Source organism: Mobula birostris, chromosome 21 (assembly GCF_030028105.1).
Source record: "Mobula birostris isolate sMobBir1 chromosome 21, sMobBir1.hap1, whole genome shotgun sequence".
In the NCBI taxonomy this organism is placed as follows: domain Eukaryota; kingdom Metazoa; phylum Chordata; class Chondrichthyes; order Myliobatiformes; family Myliobatidae; genus Mobula; species Mobula birostris.
In genome coordinates this window covers 41,313,846-41,335,320 of record NC_092390.1, presented here as the reverse complement: position 1 = coordinate 41,335,320, position 21,475 = coordinate 41,313,846, and the positions used below count along the sequence as shown (strand labels likewise).

General features: G+C 39.6%; 1 protein-coding gene across 2 annotated transcripts in view; it reads left to right on the top strand.

Annotated features, from left to right (window-relative positions):
* Nucleotides 1–21,475, top strand: part of LOC140185754 (adhesion G protein-coupled receptor A1) — a 550,512-nt gene that overhangs the window by 48,820 nt on the left and 480,217 nt on the right. For both annotated transcript variants that reach the window (XM_072239373.1, XM_072239372.1), the window contains exon 2: nucleotides 15,090–15,161. In XM_072239373.1, coding sequence (XP_072095474.1) covers nucleotides 15,090–15,161 — 72 coding nt within the window. The remainder of the gene's footprint in view (nucleotides 1–15,089; nucleotides 15,162–21,475) is intronic.

Here is a 21,475-nt window from a genome sequence, read left to right as displayed (position 1 = left end):
TGTATATTGCACTTTCAAGTCAAATGCACTTTAGTTGTTGTCATGATCTGTTTGTCGTCAGTTACACAGATATTTTGTGGAACTTTTGATGGCCCTCATTTACACAAGTACTTTTGCCTTCTCTTGTACACCATCCTGTGTAATACTGGAATCATGCAGGAAGAAAGCAGCAGGACCACCTGAGCCCACAGAGGACACCATTTTGTTACACAAGTAACGTGAATACCTACTCTAAATGAGTTATTATTTCAAATGTTGGCAATCTAATTAACCAATATATTTATTTAAAAATTATTGTGAATCAGAGCTTACCTACATTTATAAAATGTTAATGAGGTTGTGGTTTCTTGGTCTGTCATATCAATGCCAACTGTCAACCCATTGTGGTACTCCAATAGCTTTTACAGATGTTCTTTCAAAGTTTTATTTTCCACATATTTACTCAGTTCCCTTTACAAAATCACCATAGGCTATGTTTCCATCATTGCTTCCAATTAGGCAATATCCATTTTATAATTCTCCTGTGATCAAAACAAATCACATTCCTTTGTTCTTAAATAAAGATGTGAAACCCACTAACTCTCTTGTTAGTGCTTGACTGGTAGGGGAAACCCATTATGAACCACTTTACCAGCTATCTGCTTTCTGTGTCCAAAAGACAAGAGCCTTGTTTTCTATATTCTGTTCTAAGAAGTAAAAATGTTCAAATTGATGCAATCTTATTGAGTCTGTACTGGCAGGTCAATAGAGAAACTGACCTTAAAGTGTAACGACAATAGCCTCCAATCACTAAACTTCTCCATTTTCCTTGAGCTAAGTGCCACTCTACTCAGCAATTAGGTTGAGCTGTGCAAATCTGCAAGAAAGTACCTGTCACATTCACATAAAATATCTCTCATTCTGGTGAAAGTTCTTTTTTAATGTATTTTCCTGAGAAGTTACTGAATTTGAATTTTTCAGTTGCGCTGCCAGGTTAAGCTGATATTATACTTCGATCAAAGCACCAAGAGCTATCAGATTTAAAATACTTAGTAAAGATATTATTAAAATGAAGGGGAGATGGAGAAGTGGCTTTGAGGAACAAATTTCCTTATATTGTGAGGTTTGTCATACTTCATCTCTCTGGCTATCCATCCCATAGGATGATGATGGTTCCTTTCAGTCAGTTAGTGGGATGACACCCCACTCCTCAGAAAGGAACAGTGTGTGCGTGAGTGGATTTTAGGTGAGTAGGGGGTTGCACAGGTCCAGACCCACCCTCTTGACATCCCTTCCCAGACCCAGCGGCATGGTGGGGTCCAAGACGGCTGGGGGAAGTTCTGTTGCAGTGATTGGCCAGACTAAGCTTTGATGCAAGGGATGCCCTTCCCGCGCTTCACGGCACGTGTTTGCTAGATGGCCGTTGACCCTACGAGGGGGTTCATCCGCCCTTTGACAGGTCTTGTTTTTTGTCCTGCAGGGTGTCTAGCCACTCTCCTCACCAGGCAAGCCTGGTGGGGGAGCTGGTTTAGTTGCCGGCCACCCGACCAAGCGATAGGTAGTACTGGGTTACATGGTACCAGTAGCATTCAGACCATAAAGCTCCACTAAAATGACCACCATTTTTTAAATGCTGAGAGGAACTTCTTTAAGTTAGACTGGGTATTCTGCAAATGTACAATATGAAATTATTTATTTCCACCTGTATTTAATGTATATTGAAGCAATTTTCAAATGCAAATGTTGGCCTGGATTTTACAAAGCTGTAGCAATGGTTGCCGCTCTGAGGAGCATTGACCACAAAAATGCAGCAATCACTTATTACAGATTTTCCTTTTTCTTAAATGGGTTGTTGTCAGGTGTCAGCCCCAGGGGATCTTACAGCAAGTTTACCATAATTGCTGAATAACCAGTCACTTTGAAGAATTCTCAAAGACATCAAAATAAGGAAATGGAAAACAAAATTTGTAACTAGCATTTTGTAATCTCTTAAGTAAAAAGCTGAACATAGGCAAAAAATATAAGTAGTTATTAAATTTCATTATCTTTTTCAAGCCATTGCAATCTGCACATGTTAAATAATTCCTTTAAAGTTTGGGGAGTGGCTAAGTAGTAACCGAACAACAGGAATTCTGCAGATGCTGGAAATTCAAGCAACACACATCAAAGTTGCTGGTGAACACAGCAGGCCAGGCAGCATCTGTAGGAAGAGGTGCAGTCGACGTTTCAGGCCGAGACCCTTCGTCAGGACTAACTGAAGGAAGAGTGAGTAATGGATTTGAAAGTTGGAGGGGGAGGGGGAGATCCAAAATGATAGGAAAAGACAGGAGGGGGAGGGATAGAGCCAAGAGCTGGACAGGTGATAGGCAAAAGGGATACGAGAGGATCATGGGACAGGAGGTCCGGGAAGAAAGACAAGGCGGGGGGGGGGGCCAGAGGATGGGCAAGGGGTATATTCAGAGGGACAGAGGGAGAAAAAGGAGAGTGAAAGAAAGAATGTGTGTATAAAAATAAGTAACAGTTGGGGAGGGGGGCCTTAGCGGAAGTTAGAGAAGTCGATGTTTGTGCCATCAGGTTGGAGGCTACCCAGACGGAATATAAGGTGTTGTTCCTCCAACCTGAGTGTGGCTTCATCTTTGCAGTAGAGGAGGTCGTGGATAGACATGTCAGAATGGGAATGGGATGTGGAATTAAAATGTGTGGCCACTGGGAGATCCTGCTTTCTCTGGCGGACAGAGCGTAGTAACCGAGGCTTTGACTGTTCTGACAAAAGGCCATCAACCTGAAGCATTTTTTTAATTCTGTTTATCTCTCCACAATGACGTCTGACCTGCTGAGTTTTTTTTAGCATTATTTGTTTTTTTTTTAATTTTAAATTTCAACAATTACAGTTTGACTATTTTTTTCACATAATTTTCTGGTTAATTTACAATAAAAATATTTGTAAATGTCCTTAATATTAATCAAGCCATTGTTTTCACATAACTACATGGGAAAGCTGTATAAATTGTGAAGCAAAGAGAATCACTGACAAAGTTCTGGATAGGGAGTGTTTAACTCTGTGTGTCTACATTCCAGAAGAAGCTCCATTGTTATATGTGGAAATCTATTATCAAGGTGGCCAAAAAGCCCAGCCCACTAAAATCAACCATAGGTTTAAAGTTGGCACATCCAATTTCAATATTAAGTGAGTAGAGAAAATTGTACATAGTTGTATCAAACCTTATGTTACATGGGGACTAACAACTATTAAATCAAACTGCAGCCATTGAATTTTCATTGCAAACTTCCAATAGCCATGGTAATAGCAGAATACGAGAATAAGTGTTAGAAAAATACTATTGAAGTTGCAGTTGTGGGTGATGTGGATGATTTGCACCAGACGGCACATGTGTCATGTTGAGCTTTATGAAACTTGAGGGATTTCTAAGTAGTTGAGACTGTTTTGTAGAGCACAGGACCTGCTGTGCAAAGCAGAAGCCAAATTATGTTTTTATCTGTTTTCCCTTTCCAACTGTAAATAGGATATTAGGCAGTAACTCAGTGCTGATGTTCTTTTGACATTGAGATGCCACATGATTTCTCCCTTGTGGTTTGTGATATCAGAAGTATACAATTAAATATGGCCTTGTAAGCACCTACCAGTATTTTATTACCCAGATGTGTAATTGCTGATGGAATGTCCCTCTGATGATTGAAACTGGAAGAATGTATAATGTTTATCCTGAAGTCTTTTTATAAGGTGCAAGTAGAATTGCATAGCTGGACTATGAATTGAATACCTATACAAAACAGCTTTAAATTCTGCAGCTTGCTGGTTGGAATTGTTTTCTTTTCTAAACCACAGTAATGTAGAATTGTCTATTAGATGCAGTCCCCATGCGAGCATCATCAAATTCACATAATGTTGTGGTTTAAACATGCCAAAAATGTCTGGATTAATTTCAGTATCATAATCTGGTGCAAGTGTAATTTTAGAAATGATTATCAATTACTTGAAAATAACATGAACGCTTCTGGATTAAAATTATACAGTGATGTTCAGTGTGGTTGAGCTGAGAATGTCAGTCCAGAGGAATTATATTCTATAGCTATATAAGTGCCATGACTATAATTATAATAGCAGCCATGCAAGAGCTATTTTGCCAATAGATGTAAAAAATTATGGTGTCCACAAACTTTTATGATTTGGGTTTCTTCCCAGCTGGAGATGAAAATATCTAAAACATACTGCAGTTTTCTACTTAGTATGTTCATCATCGAAAATTATGAATGTATTCTGTTCCAAGAGGGTGAAGCAGTTGGCTTCGGCACTAAGATTTGCAATTCTTTCAGCTTCCCCCCACGGTTTAGGATGCCATTGATGACATGTATGTCAGATGGTGGGTGCTGAATATCTGCATAAAGACAAACCCCAGCTTGAAGAGATTTCAATCCTTCACCGTCTTGCAGGCATGTAACTGTGAAAAGCTAACCATGTAGGCTGTTGCTTGATATCTAGCTATACGATGCCTGATAGCAATTCTGATACTATCATCTTTTTACAGTACACTGTGCTACTTTATATATCTGTGACATATAGGCAGCGAATAGATAAAAAAAGGTTAGACACATGGGCTTTGACACAGTGTAAAGCCTATGCACACATAGACAACATGTGTATACTATACACACTCTTAGTGTCTGGAGAACATGCACTCAAACAATGATTTTTCTGTTTGACTGCTATGGGGGAATGCTATACTTTTCAACTGAGTGGGTATCAAGCTTCATTATCATTCACAGGGTTATAAACCTTCATCATCACCACTAGCTATAAGTACAATAACAGTGAAGTAGGAGGAGAAGAAGAGAAAGTGAAAGGGTTGAGGAAATTGTAGCTATTAATTTCTGATGTGTTATGGAAGACCAGTTCATCTAATCAAACCATCTAGAAATGATCATGCTTCCAAATTAAATAAGAATCGCCATCTGAAATCCTAACCAACATGGCACCTGCTTAACAGTAACACCTAAATAAAAGACAAAGTGAACATTCAAAATCAATTTTATGTTACAGAAAAAAACAATTCTTATTGAAGTTGGGAGAGATGCAGATGTATGCTAGCTCTGGCAGGGTTTGCAGGCCATTAATTACAACAAGGTGAAACCAAACATCACGAATTGCAGAGAGACATTGATAGGATGCAGAAGTGGGCTGAGAAGTGGCAGATGGAGTTCAACACAGAGAAGTGTGAGGTGGTACACTTTGGAAGGACAAACTCCAAGGCAGAGTACAAAGTAAATGGCAGGATACTTGGTAGTGTGGAGGAGCAGAGGGATCTGGGGGTACATGTCCACAGATCGCTGAAAGTTGCCTCACAGGTGGATAGGGTAGTTAAGAAAGCTTATGGGGTGTTAGCTTTCATAAGTCAAGAGATAGAGTTTAAGAGTCGCGATGTAATGATGCAGCTCTGTAAAACTCTGGTTAGGCCACAGAGTACTGTGTCCAGTTCTGGTCGCCCCACTATAGGAAGGATGTGGAAGCATTGGATAGGGTACAGAGGAGATTTACCAGAATACGCATTATGATCAGAGATTAAGGGAGCTAGGGCTTTACTCTTTGGAGATGAGGAGGATGAGAGGAGACATGATAGAGGTGTACAAGATAATAAGAGGAATAGACAGAGTGGATAGCCAGTGCCTCTTCCCCAGGGCACCACTGCTCAGTACAAGAGGATTTGGCTTTAAGGTAAGGGGTGGGAAGTTCAAGGGAGATATTAGAGGAAGGTTTTTTACTCAGAGAGTGGTTGGTGCGTGGAATGCACTGCCTGAGTCAGTGGTGGAGGCAGATACAGTAGTGAAGTTTAAGAGACTACTGGACAGGTATATGGAGGAATTTAAGTTGGGAGCTTATATGGGAGGCAGGGTTTGAGGGCTGGTACAATATTGTGGGCCCAAGGGCCTGTACTGTCCTGTACTATTCTATGTTCTATGTTCTATGAATGCCTGAGATACTTTACTTCCCTAGTTTTGAAAGGGAGAATAAAACTATACCTGAGTGAATCCCTGGAGTACCTGGTGACTCTGATCTCTGTTTCAGAGTTAGAAGTCAGAGCATCTTTCATTAGATTCAACCCTCACAAGGTGTCAGACCCTGATGGTATACCTAGTAGGGCTGAAAACCTGTGCCAACCACTGGCAGGAGTGTTCGAGGACATCTTCAATCTCTTGCTGCTGCAGTTGGAGGTTCACATCTGCTTCAAAAGGGTGACAATCACACCAGTGCCCATACTGTGTTGAAGTGCTTTGAGAGGTTGGCCATGGCTAGGATGAACTCCTGCCTAAGCAAGGACCTGAACCCACTGCAATTTGCCTTTCACCACAATAGATCTATAGCGGATGCAATCTCACTAGCTCTCCACACAGCCTTGGCCCACCTGGACAATGGCAATAGCAATGTCAGGTTGCAGTGTATTGATTACAGCTCAATGTTCAACACAATCACACTTTCACTACTTATCAACAAGCTCCAAAATCTGGGTCTCTGTAGCTCCCTCTGAAACTGGATCCTTGACTTCCTCATCAGGATACCACAGGCAGTACGGATCAGAAATAACACCTCCTTGCTGACAATCAGCATGGCTACAACTCAAGGATGTGTGCTTAGCCCACTGATCTACTCTCTGCACAAACACAACTGCGTGGCTTAGCATAGCTCAAATATCTCCTGTAAATTTGCCGATGCCACAACTATTATTGGCATAATTTCAGACGTTGACGAGGAGGTGTATAGGAGTGAGATAGATCAGCTGCTTGAGTGGTGACGCAACAGCAACCTTGCACTCAACGTTAGTAAGACCAAGGAATTGATTGTGGACTTCAGGAAGGTGAATTTGAGGAAACACACACCAGTCCTCTTCGAGGGATCAACTATGGAAATAGTGAGCAGTTTCAAGTTACTGAGTGTCAGCATCTCTGAAGATCTGTCCAGGACCCAACATATTGATGCAACCACAAAGAAAGTATGACAGTGGCAATATATTATTAGGAATTTCAGGAATCTTGGTACATCACCAAAGAATCTCATAAATTTCTACAGATGTACCATGGATAACATTCTATCTGTTTGCATCACCATCAGGTATGGAGAGGTCACTGCACAGGATTGTAAATAGCTGAAGATAGTTGCAAACTCAGCCAGCTTCATCATAGGCATTAGCCTCTCCAGCATTGAGGATGTTTTCAGGCGATGCCTCTAAGAGATGGCATCTGTTATTAAGAAATCTCATCACACATGACATGCCCTCTTCTCAGTGCTACCATTATGGAGGAGCTACAGGAGCCTGAAGATACACTCAACATTTTAGGAATGGCTTCTTTACCTCCGTCATCAAATTTCTAAATGGACAATGAACTCGTGTACTACCTCACTACCATTTTTCTTTTGCTCTCATTTTTGCACTACTTACTTAATTTAACTTTTTATATATATTTCTTTTTGTAATTTATAATTTTTCTTTTTATTATTATATATTGCAACGTACTGCTTCCACAAAACAACGTATTTATTTATTTTTTTATTAAGATACAGTGCTGTATCGACCCTCCCGGCCCTTCGATTCACATCACCCAGCAGCCCCTGATTTAACCCCAGCCTAATCACGGAACAATTTACAATGACCAATTAACCTACCAGTCAGTACGTCTTTGGACTGTGGGAGGAAACCAGAACAGCTTGAAGAAACTCAGGCAGTCACAGAAGACAAGTTACCTGAGATCAATAAAATCACTTGGAAATTATCTTTGCTATGAGCAGAAGTCCATTTTGGCATAGTCCCAATGCTCTGTATCTCACAGCTCGTTTACAAATCTGAAAAATATAGTTTTCACTCAAATTAATGATATGTTATTTTTAAAATGGGAAATGCAAGGAATTTCATAATTAAACAATAAAGTATCCCACAGTAAAGGCTTTGTTTATGTATCTGTTTCATTTGTTTAAAGTTTAAATTGGCAAAGTGGCAATACTACTTTTTTTTTCTTTCCAGCAAATGTATTTCCTGTTGATTTGATGAAAGTCATCAACCTGAAATGTTCACTGTTGCACTCTCTATCGTTATCGGGCTTGCTGAGCACTTCTGTCCTTACTTCAGATTTCAGCAAAACAGAATGATAACAGAAAGGAAATTAGTTTCAACATTTGTGTAGAAGTGAAGGCAGCATTATATTACATAGGGTTAAATGTGTATAGTATGGTAATTCTTTATACAGTGAAACAACAGATCATTAATTAAACCACATTGTATTATTTCTATTAGAATTTAATCTAGTACTTCTCAGACTAAAGTACTTTTAATTTAGTTTTGTATGGAAAGCTGAATGTAAAATTATCTCTTTAGAGAGCCTGAAGATCAGGCGACAGAGAGGAATTAGAACGTGCAGAGGGAGCTAAAGGAGAATATCAGGCTGGCTAAAGAGGAATATGGAAGAGAGCCAGAGAACGAGCTTGGGCAGAGTTGCACACCGGAAGTGTGAAGAGGCATGAAGGACTTCACTGGCTTTGATCAGCTCAGCTGTAGAGCCTCAGAATGCAGCCATGAATGAGCTAATGGGTTAAACCAATTCTTCAATAGGTTTAATAATTGCCCTCACGTTCTCCCTCATCACACCAGTCTAGGTGCCAATGCACCCAATGCTACCTCAGCACCAACGCCTCCCCTTCTCCCACCAACCCCCACCCCCCAGTTCAACATGTGGATTGAACAACACAGGCTACCACAGACTATATCCCCTCCTTGCCCTGCACCTACCATCCATACCTTCACGTACCAATTATTGTCCCAATCTTCACTTCCCCCAGCCCCCATCTTCCACCAACTCCCCAGTCATCATAGACTCACCTTCACTACTGAGCAGGTGAGAAGGGCTCTGGGGAAACAGACAAGGCAAAGCATTGGGACTGATGGTGTGAACCCCACAGTCCTGAAGGAATGTGCTGAGCAGCTGTGTGGAATTATCCAGTGTATTTTCAATCTGAGTCTCAACCTGGAAAGGGTCCCAACTCTATGAAAAACATCATGTGTGTTCCCAGTACCGCAGAAGGGCCAACCAAAAGTCTTGAATGACTTCCTTCCAGTGGCCCTGACCTCCCACAGCATTAAAACCCTAGAGAGGCTAGTTCTGCCTCACCTCTGACCCCCAGTCAGCTCAGCACTTGATTCCTTGCAGTTTGCCTACCAGGAACACATTGGAGTGGAAGATGCTGTCACCTACCTGCCGAACAGAGCCTACTCCAGTTTGGATAAGCAGGGCAGCACTATGGGGATCATGTTTTTTTTGATTTCTCAAGTGCCTTCAATACCAAACAGCCCTCATTGCTGGGGGATTGGCACTTCTGTTGTATCCTGGATGATGGACTACCCGACAGGCAGACACAGTTTGTGTGGTTTTAGAGCTGTGTGTCAGACATGGCTATAAGCAGCAACTGGGGCCTCACAAGGGACTGCATTGGCTCCCTTCCTGTTTACCCTGTACACCTCAGACTGTAGATACAACACCGAGACTGTAGATACAACACAGAAATTCTCTGATGACTCAGCAATAGTTGGGTGTATAAAGGAAGGATGGGAGGATGAATACAGGGGCAACACATACCAAATGCTGAAGGAACTCAGCTGGTCAGACAGCATCAATGGAAAAAACTACAGTCGACATTTTGGGCCAAAACCATTCTGCAAGACTGAAGAGTCCTGCTGAAGGGTTTTGGCCTGAAATGCTGACTGTACTCTTTTGTGTAGATGCTTCCTGGCCTGCTGAGTTCCTCCAGCATTTTGTGTGTGTTGCTTGGGTTTCCAGCATCTGCAGATTTTCTCTTGTTTGTGGATAAATACAGGGTCCTGGTGGAGGACCTTGACAAATGGTGCAAGCTGAATCATCTGCAGCTCAACATCAGTTAGACAAAAGGAGATGGTGATGGGCCTTAGGAAGACTAAGCCTCCGCTTCTCCCTATTACAATTGATGGTGAGGAGCTACAAGTTACTGAGGGTGCACTTGGCTGACAGACTAGACTGGAGCACTAACACATGACTGTGTACAAGAAGGGCCAGAGTCACCTCTACTTCCTGAGGAGACTGAGGACCTTTGGAGTATGCAGGCCTCTCCTTGACATGTTCTACTAGCCTGTTGTTGCCAGTACAATCTTTTATGTGGTAGTGTGCTGGGGCAATGTAATCAACAAGGGTGATGCCAACATGCTCAATAAAATGATTAGAAAGGCTGGCTCTGTCATAGGAGTCAAACTGGACACTGGAGGCTGTGGTAGAACAAAGGACCCTACAGAAAATCCTGGCAATCCTGAACAATATTTCTCATCCTCTGTGTACCACCTTGGCTGAACAGAGGAGCACATTTAGTAATAGACTAAGACAATTGCGCTGTTCCAAAGAGCGCTATATGAAGTCATTCTTACCCTCGGCCATTAGGCCCTATAATGAGGTAACCTATAGCTGGGGAAGTGATGACCCTCCTCCTGTTAGACTGGTTGAAGGAACTTATTTTTTATTCTTTCTTACTTCTCTTCTAATATTTGCATAACTGTGCACCTTTAATTTCCCTTTGGATCAAAAGTATCTGTCTGTCTATCTATCTATCTTTAAAGGAACATTGATAATTGGTGAGAGGGTTTTGAATGAATGTAAGGGCTGAAATATAGCTTCAGATAACTAAGAATCTCAGATGTTCTATTCAGATCAACAAAATTTAGTAAATATTGATAATGAAATTATATTTAAATTCTCCTTCTCAGTTAATGGCTGATATTACAGCTGGATAAACAATAGGGATTCCTACTTTAAGGTAGCCCGGTAATTATTTCTTTGCATTTGAGTTCTGCTCTTTAATATTGTTTCCAGATTGTCACAAGAACAAAATGCTTCTTTCAGTCAGCAGTGTTGACCTTTCCAAGGGCCAAAGCTAACATAAATACATACATGCATTGAGCAGTTTTTCTTCCATCCTGCTCTCTCTCTTAACAATACTTTTTTTTAGATGTTTACTAATGGAAAGTTTTGCACAGCTTGCTTCAGGTCTACAGTGTGATTTCAACCTTGAGTGCAGTGCTGACCTTTTAGAACCAGGCAACAATTTCAGAGAAGGTCATTGTGTTTGTGTAACCTTCTGCTATTGTCTTATCATGGCCAAGTACTGTTTAGATGGATTGCTATTTTTATTTGAGTTGAATACATTGGTGAATTATCTTCACAAACTAAGACTCAGCATATTTAGAGTTCTCACCAGATATTAAAAAATTACCATCTGCTTTGAATGTATCACATTTAAAGGGGCAGAGGCTTTTCAGTAGTTCTGTTTCTGTTCAATAACTTTGAACCAAAATCTCAATTCTAGCCTTACTATGAATATTCTACCATCCACGTTATACCCAAACGAAACATTCTGTTTATTCTTACTAGCTCTTCTTTCAGTTAGTCCTGACGAAAGGTCTTGGCCCGAAACGTTGACTATATCTCTTCCTAGAGATGCTGTCTGGCCTGCTGTGTTCATCAGCAACTTTTATGTGTGTTGTTGTTTATTTAGTGCTACTTTGCTTTTCCAATGACCAATCCTCAATCTATCTGTAAAGTGATCTGCATATATTTCCAATATATATTTCCTTTTGTGTAACTTTATATGTTCTTACAATCTGTTTAACTTGTTTTAGAATTGTTACTTTATTCTTTAGTGTATTTTTTAATTTGTTGATTGCTTTGTCATCCTTTGTTGATGTTTTAAGACCTCAAGAACCTCAAGTTCACTGTTCTTTTTGGCAACATTATTAGCTTTAACTCTATAAATAACTTCTCTAGTTAGCTTTGCCGCTTACTCAATTGAATTTCTGTTCCTCAAAGAAGTACACGCAAAGTATTAACTCTTTGTCGTTAGTGATCTCCCATCCTCTTTTCAATCCAATCTTCAAACTAGCTGAATCAACTCTGCATCCATTACCCAGTAAATGGCATAATTAATTTTTTTTTTAATTTTACTGCTTCTCTATGTCACTGACATACTCATTTGTATAAGTACTTATTTTGTAATTGAGAACACATCTATAAGAATAGGACACTCTTTAGCTTTAATAAATCATTAGGGACCCCCACCCTCTTCTCATTGTTATCCTCAGGAAGGAGGTACAGAAACCTGAAGGCACATACTCACCGATTCAGGAACAGCTTATTCCCATCTGCTATCTGATTTTTAAATAGACATTGTATCCATGAAAACTATCTCACCACTTGTTTATTTCTATTTTGTTTTGGACTACTCATTTTAACTTAACTATTTAATAGACATATTTATACTTAATATAATTCTCTTCTTTTCTCTATATTTATTTATCATATCTACATTTGTATATTATGAAGGTGATATTAAACCTGATTCTAATTCTGCTTCTGATTAATTAGAGTGTAGATGGTCTGAAATAAAAAGAATGAATACAGGTAGGATTATATCTTGATTGATCACACTGGTCATCTTAACAGTTTTATTAATGCTATCGATAAATACTGGTGGGTAAGAAAGTCTTTGATAGTATTTGAAGTGATCAGAAGCATTATGGAATCCCCTATTACTGTGCAAAACCTAATGTTGGAATCTCTTCACCAATCTAATAAGTTTGATGAATATCTTGCATTGAATGAAAGAATCTTATTCTGACCACAGTTTTGTTGATATTAATGGAGAGTAATGAACAATAATGATGAATAGTTTGTAATAGTGAAGTTTTATTTTTCTTCATAATCAGTCCTTTGGGATATCGGAAAGTTTCTTTCTTGCTGGTATTAATATTTTGGCCACATCATGAGAAGACTCTCATGTTAGGTAAAACAAAAAGTGAAAGAAGGAGCGGACGACAAAGGCTACGATGGATGGATAGATAGTACTACTCAGACAATGTGCATGACCTTGGGGGATGTTAGAGAGGCAGTTTCCAACAAGAAGGCTTTGTGTGCAGGAGTCCAAGAGGTCACAAAGAGTCAAACTCAGCGACAACTGAACAACATTAATGGAGTGTAACGAACAACTATGATAAAAAGTTTGTAATGGTGAAGTATTTTTATTCGTAAGCAGTCCTTTGCAATATCAAATAGCTTATTTCCACTCTGGTTTTGTAGGTGACTAACAAGGCTAATACGGACTCTACACAATGCTGCGATCAGAAGGGTGACAGAAAATTCTGACTGTGTCTAATGGGAAACAATATAGATCTTGTTAACTGTTGAATACATTTCAATCTGCTTTCGATGTAAATTGTTTTCATTCATGGTGTGTGAGTGTAATTGACAAGACAATTCATTTATTTCATCTAATAGTTTTTGAGAAAGTAATGAACAGTTACTTCCTGTTGCTGCAGCCTGTACAGTTTCAGTATTCACACTGAGCTGTCTGCTTGTCAGTTCCAGGAATGTGATCCAGTGTTGCTGAAGAAACATTGCTATATTTCTAATTTTCAATGCTGGATGTGATGTTATTTTCATACAGTAAACACAGCTATGATTCTGGATATTAGAGGTTATGGGTTTTGAGAGTGCTATAGAAGCAGCTTTGGAAAGTTGTAACTCATAGCATACAGCACAATCATGCTGCAACAATGGTGGAGGAAATGCATGCATAAAGCTTTGCAACCACTTAAGCTAAGACACTGTCAAGAATGGGTGGCAGGGTGGAGAAATGTGTCACTATTGGGCAAAGTGTAGCACCTGCTTAACCCCTCCCCTCCACCCGATCAGGGTCATGTGAAGCAACGGAAGAAAGTAATGGATTGATGGATGCTGCATATCGTAAGTCCTGGTTATGTGACCACTGATGCCGGCTGGCAATCTCTGATGGGTATTGATAATGGCTGGGGTCACCCGTCATGTAAAGACAATGCCCAGAAGTAGGCAATGGCAAACCACTTATGTAGAAAAATTTGCCAAGAACAATCATGGTCACGGAAAGACCATGATCGTCTACACCATACAACACGACCTATAATGATGATGATGACACAAATAGTATAATCACCAGTTGCTTTGTTTTGATGCTTCTTTCAAAATACAATTATTTCTATAAAAACATTGCCCTGAAAATTCTTCGGGACAGCATAATGCTCATGCTCACTATTCGCTTACCTATCAATCTCATAATTACATTATACAGGTTTCCTTGTGTGAAATTCCTTGCTGAAGCTGTCCTGTTCCTCACAGGCCAAGCTTTGCATGAGTAGCTAGGTCATTTGGGCTAGATGCCACTCAAAACTTAGCCTGCAGATCATAACAGAATGTTTCAAGGTGCATAGTTCAGCCAACTAAGCTATACATCCTACTTTAGGCAGCTGTCAAATCAGTCTCTGGCATGTGGAGTTATTTAATAATTATTTTAAATAATCACTCTATTAAAATAATCTAAAATTACTAAAATTAAATAATCATAATATTGTCAAGAACTCTTGAAAGGATGTTGGTATTCAGAGGTGATAGGGTGGAATATGTATCTCCATTAATTCATTAGGTGGAAATAATCTCATACCTTCATCCCTCGCAGCTGTTCCTCTCCATTGAAGTGAATGGAGATATTTTTTAAAACCAATGCAACCTAGTACAGGCTCAACTGGCAACTGTTGGGTGTTGGCACTTTTCCATTGATTCCCTGAGGAATACATTAAGAGTGTATGGCTGTAAAAAAACATAGTAAATCATCTGTTTGGAAATTTGGTACTCTATTCTTGCAGGCATGTACAGACATTCTGAGAAACCTGATGCTTGCCTGATGTCAGCATTTCTCTAGAAAATCTAAGCCAGGGTCTTCCCCCCCCCCCACCCCAAATCTGGTCAAGCAACAAACTCTTATTATTACAGAGTTCATTCTAGTGTTTCTAATATGTAACCATGTGAGCTTTTACTTGCTATTAGGTCCACTAGGACATTGAAGGAGAATTAGATTGATTTTAGGTCTCTAAATCTGTTGTATTTCAATGAAAGTTCAACTTAAACCTTTTGTCTTGACACAAAATAAAACAAAATTTATTGCGCTGGCTCATTTATCATTCTGAAAAGATATGTTAACTACATTTTTCTTTAACCTTATGCAGGATCCTGAGTAATAACAAGATCTCGCTGTTAAAGAATGGCTCTTTCTTTGGCTTGCGTTCTCTAGAGAAATTGTGAGTAACTGATCATTGTACCTTATTTTTAACATGTGCTTTTTTTGAGAACGTTTAATGATTGCTAGGCTATCAAAATTAAGGGGTTTCACAATGTTAATTTTCTTTGTTTTTGAGTGAGTAAGACTGGCAACTAGCCAATGAATAGAATGGGAGTTGATTGGTGAGTAGAGTCTTCAAGAAAAATATGCAGGAAATAGCTTCTAATTTTAAGTAAAATAAACCAGTTCATGAAGTGAGTGGCTGTCACGCATTCTACTGAGTGAAATTCTATTGGTATTTTAACTGTTTGTGGACTAATGTTTGTTCACAATGCCAATACTATTATATACTCTTGTACCTCTAATATATCGCTGCATAAAAATTGGATTGTATATTTTCACTGCTTTATGAAATACATGAATTATTTCCATAGGAAAAAAACAAATGGAAAGAAACATTGGGAGTTATTTCAAGTTGGATAAAGTCTACTATTTACTTTTCAAGACCACTGCTTTTCACTTCCTGACCTATGGGGAAGCTGTGAAAACAAGTTCTTCACGTTATATGGATAGCATTGTGGGGGGGTGGGTGGTGAGAGAAATGAATTTCCCACATGATGCTGTATGGGGCAACAAACATCTTGTGCATGGGCCTCTGCTGCATAAGCATTGTGAATGACTAAAATAGGTATTCTGATGCACACTGCATTAAAGGTTAGACTGAGTAAACTAAAAGAATGGGGGGCATGGACAGGAAGTTGTTGTATAGTACTGAAAAGGTGGCATTGGTCAAGTTCAAATAGGCACTCAGAACTTGGGTGGTGGAGGCAGGGTTCGGTTAGAGCTATGAGGCTATGATTTGGTGAGTTTGTAACATGGAAAATGGATATAAGCATTGGCCTATCACTTGGAATTCAGAGATGATGGGGTGTGTGGGTGGTGATGAGCAGGAAGATCACTAGCTAGCCAGGCATGGATCTGGCAAGGGTTATAACCTGGGTGGTGAAAACCGAGGGAAAACTGGACAAGAACATTTGTTGAAAGGAATCTGACCTTAGTCAACTGGCATCACGGACACTATCTTTCTTGCTAGTGGTCATGCTGTTGAATGTTCAAACAACAGAAGTGTTTCCTTTTGTAGAATATTTCTAGTTCATAACCTGGAGCTCACAGGACTACATGATTACAATATGTTGTGAACTGTACCTGTGGAAGTCCACAACTCTGGATGATACTAGACCTATTTACAGTACTGTGCAGAAGTCTTAGGCACATAACTAGGGTGTATAAGATTTTTGCACAGTACTGTAGTAATTTTATGTATTGTATTGTACTGCTGCCTCAAAAAAAAACAAATTTCGTGATACATGTGAGTGATGATAAACCTGTTTCTGATCTGGATCTCTATTGTGGACTGAGTGGGAAGGGGGCAGAGAGAGGGGAATCATGATTTGGGAAAAGAGGAAGAGAGAAGGGAGGGAGCGGGAAACACTAGAGAGACATTCTGTAATGATCAATAAACCAACTGTTTGGAATCAAATGACCTTGCCCGGTGTTTTCTCAGGGCTGGGTGTGTCTGCACCTGTGTCAACCCTCCCCCCGCCCCTGGCACTCCTTCTCTGCCACCTGTCCCACATCCTCCTGTGGCACTCTACCCTTGCCATTCCAAACATCCTTTGCTCCCACCAGATTTACAAACTCTCTCTCTGCTCCATGTTGACAAATACAGTACTAAACATAACTCACAGGCACCTTAGCTATATATATGTGCCTACGCCTTTTGCACAGTACTGTACAATTACTTGCCAAACCTCATTAGGAAGATTTTGAAGTTTGAATTAACCATGCAAATTATTAAAGTCAATCTCCAATGGAGTTTGGAATGATGCCAGTGTACAAGAGTTGAGGTCTTCACTATTGCAGAAAATGCATTGTTCTGTTATTGAACCCCAGTTTATGTTGCAGCACATGGCAGAACAAAGCAACTGGTTCCCTAACAAGTAAAGCAATATGCCATGTGGCTCCTTAGCAAGATAACAAATTGATGTAAAGGTGTAGCAGCACACTACAACGTCTAATCAAATATGTTCCTAATAGAGTTGCGGAAATGCTTAAAGAATTGTACTTCCCTTGTATGATATCTTGTTTGCGGTAACTAAGAACATAAGAAATAGGAGCAGGAGTAGGTCATCCGGCCTATCGAGTCTGCCCTACCATTCAATAAGATCATGGCTGATCTGTCCTTAAACTCCGCTCCATCTACCTGTCTTTTCCCCATAACCCTTAATTCCCTTACTATGTAAAAACCTATCTGTTTCTTAAATATATTTCGTGAGGAAGCCACAACTGCTTCCCTGGGAAGAGAATTCCACAGATTCACCACTCTCTGGGAAAAACAGTTTCTCCTCATCTCCAGAATCAGGAAACCAAGTAGCAAGTTCACTAACTGGCCCTAAAGGATAATCATTAGACCTCGAAGGGCAGCTGAAGTTCCCCAACCATATCGCAGCCACCACCCTGCAACCAGACATTGTCCTAGTGTCTGAGTCTACTAAGCAAGTGGTGCTGCTGGAGCTGACAGTCCCATGGGAAGATAGCTTGGAAGAGGCCTTTGAAAGGAAGCTCTCCAAGTACACAGGACTGGTCAGCAACTGTCAGCAGGCTGGATGGAGAGCGAGGTGTCTCCCAGTGGAGGTTGGTTGTAGGGGATTCGTAGCCCGTTCTTTAGTTAGAGCCTTCAGCAATTTGGGCATCAAGGGAGAGAGGAAGAGGAGAGCCATCCACAGTACCACCGATGTGGCAGAGAGGGCCTCAAGATGGCTGTGGCTCAAAAGAGGGGAGCCATGGAGTCATAAGTAGCTAGCCATCTGGACACAAGCTGGGGTCTGATCAGCCCTGGCTGGGTCACCTGGAGGAGGTTGTATGATGTTGAAAGACCCAAAACACCCGATGATTCCAGGAACATCACTAAAGATGTGTCCAGAAGCATCAATAGATGTATGTACACAGCATATTTTAATGAACAAGCTGTTTGATTCAGGCAGCTGTCAGGAATTCCTGATTGTTAAAGTATGGCAGATACCATTAGAATATGGAGATGCTGGATATGGCAGCTTCTACCAATACAACAGAGGATGTACTTGCCATTTGCCACATTCAAGTGCTACAGTTGGCTTCCAAATTGATCACCTTTATTACATATTTTAGCAAAATAGGAAAAAGTGAAAATGGCAAAGAAAGACCAAAGCTCCTCCTACAAAATTTCACAAAACCAAAGGAGCTGGTTGTGAACTACAGTTGGCCCTCCTTATCCGTGGGTTCCGTGTGCGCGGATTCAACCAACTGCAGATCGGGAAAACCCAGAAGTTCTCTCTCCAGCACTCATTGTTTGAGTGTTTTTTCTTGTCATTATTCCCTAAACAATACAGTATAACAACCATTTTACATAGCATTTATGTTGTATTACGTATTATAAGTAATCTAGAGATGATTTAAAGTATACGGGAGGATGTGTGTGGTTATGCAAATACAGGTTGACCTTCACTAATCCGACTTCCTCTAATCCGGTTCCTTCGATAATCCAGCTCTGATTATGCTTCATGTGATCCTTCTGTAATTCGGCATTTTCACTAATCCGGTACTCCTCAGGTCCCAATAGTGCCGGATTAGTGAAGGTAAACTTGTACTATGCCATATAATGGACGAGCATCTGCGTTTTTTGGTATCCGCGGGGGGTCCCGGAACCGATCCCCCACGGATAAAGAGGGCTGCCTGTACAGGAGGAATGGAGACAGGCTAGCCCCTATTGACATCAATGGATCTGGGGTTCAGACGGTGAACAGCTGTAAGTTCCTCGGCATAAACGTCTCAGAGGGATCTCACATGGTCTGTGCATACTGGCTGTTTGGTGGAAAAGGCACAACGTTGCCTCTTTCACCTCAGACATTTGAAGAAGTTTGGTGTGGGCCCCCAAATCCTAAGAACATTCTATAGGGGCACAATTGAGAGCATCCTGACTGCATGCATCACTGCCTGGTACGGGAACTGTACTTTCCTCAATCACGGGACTCTGCAGAGAGTGGTGCGGACAGCCCAGCACATCTGTAGATGTGAACTTCCCACTATTCAGAACATGTACAAAGACAGGTGTATAAAAAGGGCCCGAGTGACCACAATCACAAACTGAATGATGTTAGTAATAAAGTCAATTCAATTCAATTCATTTAGTAAAGTTAAAATGGATTTGAATGTGGTTATATAAAGCGTAGGCCTTCGGACACTAATTTGAGTGATTGGAAAATCACTCGAAGGAGGCATTGGTCTAATTTTAGATGATAGTTTAAGTGAAATGAAACTAGTTCTACAAATAGTATGTGTTAAATCCTTACCTAAATAGTAAGCTATATGTTACTGACTTACAGATATAAATTTTATTGGTTATTGTTATTGAAGGAAAAAATTAGTACTTTAAATACTGCCACTAATTTTTAAAATCATGAATGCAAAACTTGGATCAACATTGTGTAGGCACTATAATTGCTGTTGGGTTAATAACATGAACCACAGCTTGCATGCACACATCTACACACACACATGTAATACCTTTACATTCCAAACATTAACTGCTAACGTTACCAGAGCATTCTAAACCATATTCAGGCTAGTTAACCCTTGCTCTCGGCCTGTGCGATGGAAGCATCATTCTTCAATAGTTAACTTTGTAAATCAAAAGGAATAATAGATTCTAATAGTAATAGGTGCTTGTCATAACCATTTTATGAAGAACATCAAAGTAAATGTTTCTCTGTAAAAAAAATCTGGCTGGTAAATACAAACTAAAGAAAGGAGACAAATCGTAATGATCCATTCAGTTTGCTACAGAAACTGGAGTTTATGTTTTAGTTATTTTTTATAGATTAATTGCTTACAGGTTTAAAGAGATGCAAGTGTCTAATTAGAAAGGAAAGATGTAGTTTGTGGCATTTTTTTAAATCAAAGAACCTCCATTGTCTCTCATTGTATTTTTACAATGGAGGTTTATTAGGGTGTGAGTCTTATTTTTGAACCTTTTATGTGTGAAGAAGATTTTTTATTGCAACATGTTAAGACAACTATTGTATTCTAATCCAATTATAATATACAATATTTCCTTTTTAACATAATCTTCCCATTTATAATATAGAAAATGGATAAATATCACATTTAGTTTATAGATCTTTGATCATAAGTACAAAACGTAGTCATCACTGATAAAAGCATAAACAGTAGAGATGTTATTGAAGTGAGAAGTGTACTCACACGTTCAATGTATCTCAGGGTAGGAAGCGGAGAACCAACATTAATGCAAAGGTTACAATGAATTTGTAATAAGTTTGCATGATTTTTTGTATTCCAACATCTTGGAATACTTGTAAAACTTTGGCTATATTCAATTTAATGGATGGTGAGGGTTTTATTATAGTGTAAAAGGAATCTGTTTTTCACCTTTATAATAATAATGGTAGACCATTAAATTCTGTTGACTGCTGCATTTGTCACAATTAACTGAAAGCAATCTCAGCAAATTTGGGTTGTCACATTGTCTAGAGTTCTGAGCTGTTTTCAAGGACCAATAAACTTGATTGTGCCAGCAAACTATTATTTTTCACTAAGGTTTTATTATATATACTGTATGCATCCTGAAATTTAAGTTTTCTCCAGAGATCAGCTGAAGGATTTTAAATTTATGCTCAGGCAATTGTTTACTCAAGTGGATTATGCTATGTATCCTGCCGTGGGATTTCAGTGATTTAGACCATGTCAGGAGGGCAAGAAATTGTTGGATAAACTTGGAAGTTTTCCAGCTAGACTCATAAATGTGTAAAACCTCATCCCAATACAAATAATAGAACACAGTTCTGTTTAAAAATGTAAAGACATTACACAGCACAAGTCTAAAATGTAAGAGCAAGTCAAAGGTTTCTTTCAATAGATTTCTTTAAATTACTAATTTCTAGTTATGTTTGTGCAATTATTTAGAAGATTACATTGCATGCTTAATCCTTGACAATTTTTGATTTAGTCCACTGGAGGCATCCTGTGTAATTCTTATTTTGAAATAGATCTTTTATACCTTTGTTACTAGCTCATTATAACTGAATTTTAAAAAATAACAATATTAATTTTGGCCCAAAAATATGAGAGTTGGTGGATCAAGTGGCCAAAGTAAATTGATCCTAATGTGAGGTGAGTGGTAGCTCAGGAAGGGCATTGGGTGGGAGGGAGGCATGGGAGGTAGGGATGGGACAGTTAGTCGATTGGTATTTGGAGAGAATAAAGTAGGTTAGAATAGGA